Source organism: Lates calcarifer, unplaced genomic scaffold (genome assembly GCF_001640805.2).
Source record: "Lates calcarifer isolate ASB-BC8 unplaced genomic scaffold, TLL_Latcal_v3 _unitig_5771_quiver_2304, whole genome shotgun sequence".
NCBI classification, from domain to species: domain Eukaryota; kingdom Metazoa; phylum Chordata; class Actinopteri; family Centropomidae; genus Lates; species Lates calcarifer.
Genome location: NW_026117713.1, coordinates 7,651 through 17,292, shown reverse-complemented (window position 1 = coordinate 17,292; position 9,642 = coordinate 7,651). Strand labels below are relative to the sequence as shown.

The window sequence follows — 9,642 nt, the reverse complement described above, 5'->3', positions numbered from 1 at the left end:
AAAAAAGTATAACAAAGGACAGGTACAGCATACTGAGAATCAGAACCTAATCTTGTATTTTATCTTTAAAACCATGCACAGTAAAAGGAAGAGAAACACCCTGAAAATATCACACCATGAGATTTGGACAAAGGAACCACCTCTTCAAAAGGCTAAAAGAGACAACAACACCAATATGTTCTGTCCTCATGAGGAACTATCTGGACCTGGCTCCCTGACAATAAATGAGAAAATGATGACAGGTATTCTGAAAGTTCAAAGGTTCAGTGTCCAGAAGTGTAGGAAACATTTTATCACCATTTAGCATTGCTGACATAAAATATGAAGGTGTAACAGCTCAAAGTAATTCTCTCACTGGAAGAGAAGCCTTTCAGACTGCTGTTTTAAGCATTTTACTAATTTGCTCTAATATATCTTGTATTGGACTGTTCTCAGGTACGTGCTTTCAGCTAATGCTCAGAGGTGTGTCTCTGCTGGTTTTCACATATTGAGTCTTGATTCTCTAACAGTTTTTGGAGAGGAAATATTAAAGTTTATAAGAGTATTTTAGTCAGGTTAGTTTTCAGTCTTAAAATGTTTATGTTAGCCTTTGGTGTTTTCAGTACATTCCTGGCAAACACACTTATCAACTGAAATGTAGAAGTGCTTCATCTCTTTGCCATCAGTGCACTTCATTTCCACCTTCTTCTTACTGGTGGCCATTTCTTTACAGCATGTGCAGTGATGCATGAAACTGTTGCTCTCTGCAGAGTACCTGTAAATAAAGTTTCAGACAGGATCAGTGTTGGTCAGCTGTTGTCCTTTGTAAACAAACATTTATCCTGCCATTGCTATTCCCAATTAATTTTAAAAGGTGATTTTAAGCATGTCTGAGAAAATGCTCTGAACTGTACATCCCCAGATGTACTAATAAATCTATTAAATCTCACATTGATGATGACGTCCACAGGATCCTTCACAGGCCTGTAATTTCCACTGGTTTCAACTGACTTACATTCTTTATCCGCAGATAGGTGGTGTTTGTCTTCTTTTGACAGTTGGAACGAGGAATACCTGTGAATCACACATGAATTGTTTTTTCATTTTTCTATAAAAATCCATGCAGCACACAACTGCAGGTACATTGACTTGTGGTGTTCGCAGGTTGTGTTGTAACCTTGTTCATGCTGTTAGACTTAATTGGAATCAAAAGCAAGGGCCTGTAATTTAAGTGTAGTCCTGTCTAACCCTGTTTGTTTGTAATTATACGTAAGAACAAATACCATAAATTTCAACTTAAAAAATAGTGCAATTAGTGCAAGATGGTACAATTTTGAATCATTTAACATTACAGTGATATGTGTTCTCGGGGTGTATTGAGCTTGGTTGTATAATGTGTGTAGGCATGTTTCCCAAATGAGCCTTTAAATATCAGTCTGAGGCCATCTATCATGGATACATTGTCTTTTGCCTCTATTGACACTTTCTGTGAGTAAAAGTGGAAACAGTAGAAAACGTAAACTCACTCGCCCAGGGGTATTATCCTGAAGTTGTAGATGAAATTCACAGAGATATACTTTTATGTAAAATTGCATTTCAAAGTAACAAAAAAATAGGGTGTATTTTGATTTTAACGACTGATACTTACAGGTTTTGCAACAACCATTCATGTCAGTTTGTTCAGTTCCCTGTAATATAGACAATATGGAATGTAAAGTATGCAAATATACAACACTGACAAATATACAATCACAAGTCACTTGTATTAGTGGTGCTTTCCCTCAAGGTGATGTTATGTTATTTCTTGTTCACTATTTACTCTTTTTGTACATTTGAGCACATTTGGCGTATTTACATCCCTCATTTTTCTTTAACCATGTACGTGAGCCTTAAAGTGTAATCATTTCAGGTCATTTACAGATTTATTTCTTTTCATTGGCTTGTATACATATAAAAACAGTTTGTTGAAGCACTTAAGATACATTTTTAAGCTCCTTGGATACCCTGTTGGATATTCACTTTTTACAGTGCAGTGCCTATTTTGGTTGTCTACACAATTAAGTGCATTCAAAACCCCCAAGTTTTTTGAATACATGCTCATTAGAATAATTGGCCTGAATCAAAATCTAATCTCAGAGAGGGTAAATCCTATCACTGTAAAACAAAAATGAAGAAGCACAAAAACTAGACCCTAATTCTTTTTATTCAATTTGATAAAAGCAATTTTTTGAATTGTTTGAGATAAAGTGGATATAAAGTGAACTCTAAAATGAGTCAGAAGCAGTTCAGAGTTATTAACAAAGTATTTAGAAATGAGAATTTATGCTCCTTTCAGGCGTGGATACTCACAGGAATGCAGTTCTTTGGATCAAATTCAGGACATGTTATGTGGTTTTTAGAAAGTATAAACTCATCCTTCACCTTCTGGCAATCATACTTGGTGCAGTTGTCACCTGGTGGTGACCAAGACTGTGAAAGGCTGTTAGCAGTGTACAAGAGGTCAGTTAGTAAACATAAACAATTCTAACTAATACCACAATTTAATGTTACAGTCATTGACGTTTGCATTACACTGTACTTACAGGAATAATTATCGGAGTTGAGCCTGGGATCTCCAAAACACAGCTTGTAGGTATACATGACCCACAACACTGTCCAGGTTGGGGTTTATACACATGGCTCTATTTGAAAAGATGCACAAATCAATATGGTCTGCAAGTTCAATCAATTAAATTGATACAAAATTATTAGTACTTACAATATTAACAGAACATTTTCATTGCTCACGATAGTCTTATCAAAATTTTAAAAAACTTAACATAAGTGGTTTTAGCCAGTCTGATAGTTTTAGTTTCATGTGCATTGGTATGACACATGGAAAAGTAAAAAATATCAGCTTTGTGTTTTAGTTTGACTTATATGACTTATGATTATATGACTATATATATATATATATATATATATATATATAAAATTAAAAAGTACCTCAGGACACACGAAGAGACACTCGATCACATAACATGCAATCTCGTTCAACTTGCTGTTAGGATCCTTAGAGTCAGTACAGTGGCATATTTCACATAGGTTTTTGGAGAACTCCATACCGGGCTATAAACAACAAAATGTAAAGTCTGAGCCAATTTTATGTAAAAACCAGCAAAATAAAATACAGACAAATGGTGCAATATATTCAACATAAATGTTATTTTTTTTATATTTAATTAGTAGTAATACTAAACTACTAAATTTAAAGAGCTGCAATAAAAATGTACACAATATATTAATATATTTAAATATATTTAAAATACATGCAGTATATTATTTCTTACCTTGTACTCAGTATCATTGAAGACACAGACGTCTTTGGGTACTAGATAAAAATGGAAACAATGATGATCCCATCAAAGCCTTATGCTTAGTTTAGTTTGTTAGTCTGTCACACACTACTACTGTAAGTAAATCTTTATGATACCATTACACAGAACTTACCACAGCGGTAAGTAGGGCAGCAACGATCATTGGACATGTAGATCTTCAGCTCAAATCCCAGATCACACTTCTGTGATGGCAAGGAACAGCGACTCTTATTACATTCTGTTGGTTGTGAGATGTTTCAGAAGTTGGTGAGTGCAAAATAAAATGAAACCAAGATTACCAACAATACAGTAACTGACATTACTCAGATGACAGACACCATCTTTCATTGATTAAAAATGTTTTATATTAGACATCAGCAGATACTGCTGCATTTAATCACAAAGTATATTCAAAGTTCTTTCCTAACCAGTCATTTCAGCTACATACAAAAACTAACACCTCTTACATTCCTGATTCAAAAACTGAAAAATAAAAATGAGCAAATGAGTTCTAAAATGCAGAGTAGTAGGCTTCCCCCTGATGATTTCACTAATCTTTAAACAAAAACAAAGACCTTTAACCATCCTTCCTGTTTCTGTCAAAACATTATATCAGCAGATGTAGGAGTAGTATTCTAAATTACTTACCACATGTCAGTGTCTCACAGCAGTCCACTGTGCGGTTCACCAGCACCTCACCTTCCTCAGTACAGGTAACAGGTTTTTGAGTGGGACATGTACGAGGCTCACACTGAACACCATCCTCATCACAATTACACTGCTGACATCCACTCTGCCAAGTCTCTCCAGGCTGTTTGAGTGATTGAACAGAATTATTGTTGTAACAGCAACAAGTACACTGTGAACAATGAAAATTATTCATGTAATGTAGCATTTACCTGTTTAGGTTGGCCATCAGGTCCAGTGCAACCTTCAACAATAAAAACAACGAGTTTACTTGTGCATTCATTCATTTACAAAGAATTAGATAGAAAATTCTCTTACAGGAGGCAACACAGATGTTAGACTTTGAACTGAACAAAGTCATCCCCTCTGGGCAGAAGCATCCCTCAACAAAACGATTATAATCTGTGATCTGGTTGGCCTTCTCCCCCGGTATGGTTGTACATACTTCTCATTGTATCTAAACATGAAGACATTTGATGGTGAAAAACACACACAATAATTTCAGAAATAAAATGATGTGTATAATGCAATGCAGTCATGAATGAATGAATCCTAATGCCTCAAATGATCCTGATTTTTCCTCTTGTGCCACCTTGAAGTTCACATTTGTGGTGAAATGTCTCAACAATTAATATGGATCAACTGCCATGACTTTGTCAATAGCTTAACTTCATCGAGCACCACTGTCAAAATTTGAATTTGTCCAATTCCCATCAGCCTTAACTGTACTATATTTTAGCTCTGATTAAATGATCAAATGTTATGTAAGACAGTGATATTTGCTCAACATCAGCTTGTTATCATTGTCATTGTGAGCATATTATGATTCTGACATTGGCTTTCAGATCAGTGAGCACAGTTGGTAAGGTAGCTGTAACTGCTAACATTTAATTTGTAATATTCCATAAATAGAATCAAGTGATTACCTTGCATTGCAAGTTGGTACAACAGTTGGTCCACAAGGCTTGTAGACTTTATTTTCTGGACATTTATATTCTACAATAAGGGAAAGTGTCTTTAAACATCAAATTCATCAAATAGGTACTCTTAAGATCTGAAAATAACAATGTTAGTGTTCTACTGAAAATAAAACTCTCCTACCACACTGTCCTTTCGTAGCATTCCTCCAGGCTACACAGACAGATGCATCAGCACACATTGTAGCATAAGCCTCCAGACTGGAACAACCCACGGTGGAATTTGGCATGTGGCAAACGTCAAATTTACAGGCCTCATAAAAGGGTTGTGGTGGGATTACTTTGTGGCATTTCTCAAACACCCTTAATGTAGAAACCACAAGAAAGTAGGGTGTTACTCCAAGTGATACTGCAGGATGAACTGACATAATGTGCTCATGTTTATTCTTTAAATTCTTACTTGCTCTTCAAAATTTCACAGATAGCAGGTTTGCAGGGTGTTTGTGTAGGTCTTGGTGTTGGTATTGGTGTAGGAGGTGGCTTCTCACAATAGGGCTTTTTCTTGTCAGGCACATACCAGTGATGTCCCATCACAGAGCATGATGGATGAATCTGGCCATTTGGTAATCTGCAGTCATTTTTCCTGTTATTGTCACAGGTACCTTGTGAAAATAAATATTAACATGACAGATTACAACCCACATTTAGTACATCCATCAGTACTTTCACATTTATTCAAGCACAGTTTTAATTTATCAGTGTAACATGCAGCTTTATTTGCTTTTCAACTTGTTTATACTACCAGAAAACCAATGAGCAACTTACCACACTGTCCCTCAGTGTTGTTGTGGAAAAGAGAAAATGGCAAGTCAACGCTGAATGAAAGCCCTTTGAATAGCACAACTGCTTCAATTGCTGGGATTTTCAAAACCAGCTTAACTGTTGTACTTGTGATGATGAAGTCCTCATTAGAGTAGGTTGGGAATACCTGCTTGCCGTTGATGTACACCTAAACATTTGCAAGATTTGTCAGAGTCTCTTTTCTTTCTAAACAGGCCTCAGGTTTCTTCATATTCACCATACATGACACAAGACAAAACATTTTCTTCAGATTATCGCTGCATTTTCTTTCAATATATTCAAGTAAAAATAATCAGAATAAGCAGACATAGTTTGTTGTGAGAGTAGTTACCGTGTTTACGGTCTTTGGGATTCTCTTCTGTGTTAGAATAATTTCATAGTCTTTGTAATACACGATCAAGGCTTTAGTACAGGTCACAGCTCCAGAGGCATCGCAGTTCTCATTGTCGATAAGAATCTTAAAATTATATTTGGGAATGATCTCTTTGACCAGGACGTATGTGCAGTTTTTCTGGAAGCTGTAATATTGGCCATCAAAGGTCACATAATGAGGATCTCCCCAGCCACTGCAAACACCTGCAAATATTAAATTGAGAGAACACTGCTGTTACGTCAGAGAAAAATATTGTACTTTGCTCATATGTTCAGCACTTTTAAGATGCTCATTGAATTGCTGTTGCATGTTTTCATTTGAGCTTACATTTGCAGTCATAGTGAAAACAGCAGCCTTCTTCATCATAGACCCTAACTGGTTCAAACCCATTTTCACACACAGGCATGGTCACTGGTTTACATGGTACATGTTCTGTGATTACTCTGCCATTGTCACATGTTTCCGTGGTGCAGTTGTGTAGCTTCCAGGACTCACCATCCTGCAAATGGTATAGTAGAACTTTTAGAAATCTACTAACAGCAAAAGAATATACATATTTTATACACATCTATAATTTATGTACTTCAGGAAACAAGGAAAGAATTTTACATGGATATAACGCTAATTTGAAGGTGTTATGTCCTTAAGTGACATATCAGTTACTTAGCAATGTTTTATTACTTACTTGTAAAATATTTTTTAGAGCTATTTGCTTTGTTGTTTATTTGGTTATATATTAATATCACTATCTGGTTTTGTATATTGTGAGTTGTTGTTGTGGAGTGTCCAAAAGTGTTTTTCTGTTTTCCATTAATTGTGTGATTGGACCCCTGGAAAAATAACCTCAGTTTTGATTAAGCTAACTGGGACCTTAATGAATGAAATTAAATGAAATAAAACAACAGTCAGCCTTTGTTCTAATGTATTCCAAGTACTGGGAGAAGATAGATGATGATGAGCAGATTCTGTTTCACTACTGTAGTTTTTTCAGGGAAGTTGTAAAAATCAAAAGAGACGTTATATATAAGAGGCATTTAAATGAATCAGTAATTATGTGCTAAATTGTTGTTACACTTCACTGTTGATAATTTCACTGATAACTTGGAAGACTTAAGAGAGTATGCTGAATAGGTTTTATAAGCTCCTCCCCTTACCCAAATGTATCAAAGACTGTTATATAAACCCTGGAAGCAAAGCTAGTTGTGATAAAACTTCACTATCACATTGAAAGCATATGATAGAAATCTTATTTATGTACATGTTCAGATAAAATAATTTAAATACCTTTCGAGGTGGCTTTAGATATGAACAGTTTTTGAAAGGCGTTGCTGTTGATCCTGTTATTGTACTGACTGTTGTTGAGCCAGGTTGTGTTGTAGTGCCAGAACTTGACATGGTGGTGCTAGGTACTGGTGGAGTGGTGGAGTGACATGGTCTAGCAAGCTTCTCGATGCTGCATGTTAAATTGCAGTATGCAGTGAAACACCAGCCTTCTCCATCAGTTTTATTGTATATGAAGCTACCTATAGGAGAAAAACCCAAGGCAGGTAGATCAAAATGACTCATCATGTGAGAGGAAAAACAAGAGTAAAGTCAGAGTTGTCTTTATAATGCAGCTTTCATGATTAGAAGTCTAATTGCAGATCCATGTTCACATCTTCTCTAAACTCTAGAATATCTTAAATAATTAAACCATGGATTCATATTGTTTCAATAACTGCATTTTTTGCCGCAACACCAATAGAAATAAGGTAACTTGCTGACTGTGGTCACTTATTGCTCCAATGTAAATACCATTATCAGAGTAACTATTGCAGAGTTATTATTGCATCGATAAAGATGACAACCCTTTCCTGAGATGAACAGTCAATTGTGTTTGTTAGCATGCATTTACTGTTTATATATACATCAGTTTTAGCACATTTTAAATCTTTATTTTTGGCCAGAAACCAAAAGGAAAGCAAACTAACTCAAAATTGATTCTGATAATAGATCACACACAAAACATTACAATAATAATATGAACAACTGATGATAATAGCACATAGCTTACCAGGAGAGAAAATGTGATCCATGTACTTGCAGAAACATAAGGTTGTTTGGCGAGATGTTGAAGATGGAGGAGTTGAAGGTGTTACAGTTGGAGTTTCAACAGTAGGCTTTTCCGTTGTTACTGCAGGGGTAGACTTAACTGTGGCTGTAGTGATCTTCTCGGTAGTTATGGTTGGTGTTGCCATGGTTGTTGAGGTGGTTTTTTCTGTGGCTGGTATGGTAGTGGTGGGTTTTGTTGTGACTGTGGTTGTTGTGGGATTTTCTGTGATTGTGGCAGAACTTGTGCTGCCTTTTTCTGTAGTAATTACAGAGGTTGTTGTGGACCTTCCTTTGGTTGTTGTTGATGAAGTTGTAACAGTGGTTGAAGACTTACACATATTGATGCAACATTTGACTCGTATTTCATAGTCAAAACAAGTAAAAGGTACACTTTGATCTTTGTTATGACAGATCAGTCCATCTACTGGATTGCATGTTACTTTCTGATCTAGTTCATTCAAAGGTACGTCTTTGTATTGTGTTGCTCTACATTCTATTTCCAATGGTCTACTGCAAGTATTTAGATCTGGATCGGTAATTTTGTCTAAGGTTTCATACTCTCCACCATCTGGGTTAGTGTCAGGGTAACCATTACTTGTCCAGTCTGACCACTTACAAACAAAGCAATTAGTGGATGTTGTGCTGGGTTTTGTTGTGGTTAATATGACAGTGGAAGGCTTTTCTGTGGTTGCTGTTGATTTGGGAGTTGTGGTGATGGGTTTTTCTGTTGTTGCTGAAGTAGTAGTCTTTTCTGTGGCTGCTGTTGATTGTGTTTTTGTGGTGGTGATAGGTTTTCCTGTTGTCGCTGAAGTAGTAGTCTTTTCTGTGGGTGCTGTGGTGGATTTTTCTGTGATTGTGGTTGTAGTAGTGGGACTTTCTGTCACTGTTGGTTTTTCAGTGGTTGTGGGGGATTTGGTACTGGGCTTTTCTGTGACTGCTGTTGACTGGGTTGTTGTGGTGGTGATAGGTTTTCCTGTTGTCGCTGAAGTAGTAGTCTTTTCTGTGGGTGCTGTGGTGGATTTTTCTGTGATTGTGGTTGTAGTAGTGGGACTTTCTGTCACTGTTGGTTTTTCAGTAGTTGTGGGAGCTTTGGTACTGGGCTTTTCTGTGGCTGCTGTTCCTTTGGTTGTTGTTGATGAAGTTGTAACAGTGGTTGAAGACTTACACATATTGATGCAACATTTGACTCGTATTTCATAGTCAAAACAAGTAAAAGGTACACTTTGATCTTTGTTATGACAGATCAGTCCATCTACTGGATTGCATGTTACTTTCTGATCTAGTTCATTCAAAGGTACGTCTTTGTATTGTGTTGCTCTACATTCTATTTCCAATGGTCTACTGCAAGTATTTAGATCTGGATCGGTAATTTTGTCTA

General features: G+C 36.3%; 1 protein-coding gene and 1 long non-coding RNA gene across 2 annotated transcripts; both read right to left on the bottom strand.

Annotated features, from left to right (window-relative positions):
- Positions 1 to 995: 995 nt before the first annotated feature.
- LOC108876749 (uncharacterized) lies at positions 996 to 2,449 on the bottom strand. Its single transcript, XR_001960024.1, has 3 exons — positions 2,329 to 2,449; positions 1,628 to 1,667; positions 996 to 1,053 (listed from the first exon to the last, which is right to left on the bottom strand). It is a non-coding gene; the product is annotated as an uncharacterized LOC108876749 (long non-coding RNA).
- Positions 2,450 to 2,546: 97 nt separating this feature from the next.
- On the bottom strand, positions 2,547 to 9,433 carry LOC108876750 (intestinal mucin-like protein). The gene is given in 16 exon segments (XM_018666460.2): positions 2,547 to 2,660; positions 2,965 to 3,087; positions 3,309 to 3,349; positions 3,469 to 3,573; positions 3,984 to 4,146; positions 4,235 to 4,266; positions 4,341 to 4,421; positions 4,424 to 4,479; positions 4,949 to 5,018; positions 5,124 to 5,302; positions 5,400 to 5,601; positions 5,765 to 5,948; positions 6,132 to 6,376; positions 6,501 to 6,672; positions 7,458 to 7,696; positions 8,227 to 9,433. Coding segments are annotated over 16 exon segments (3,213 nt in total).
- Positions 9,434 to 9,642: the final 209 nt, after the last annotated feature.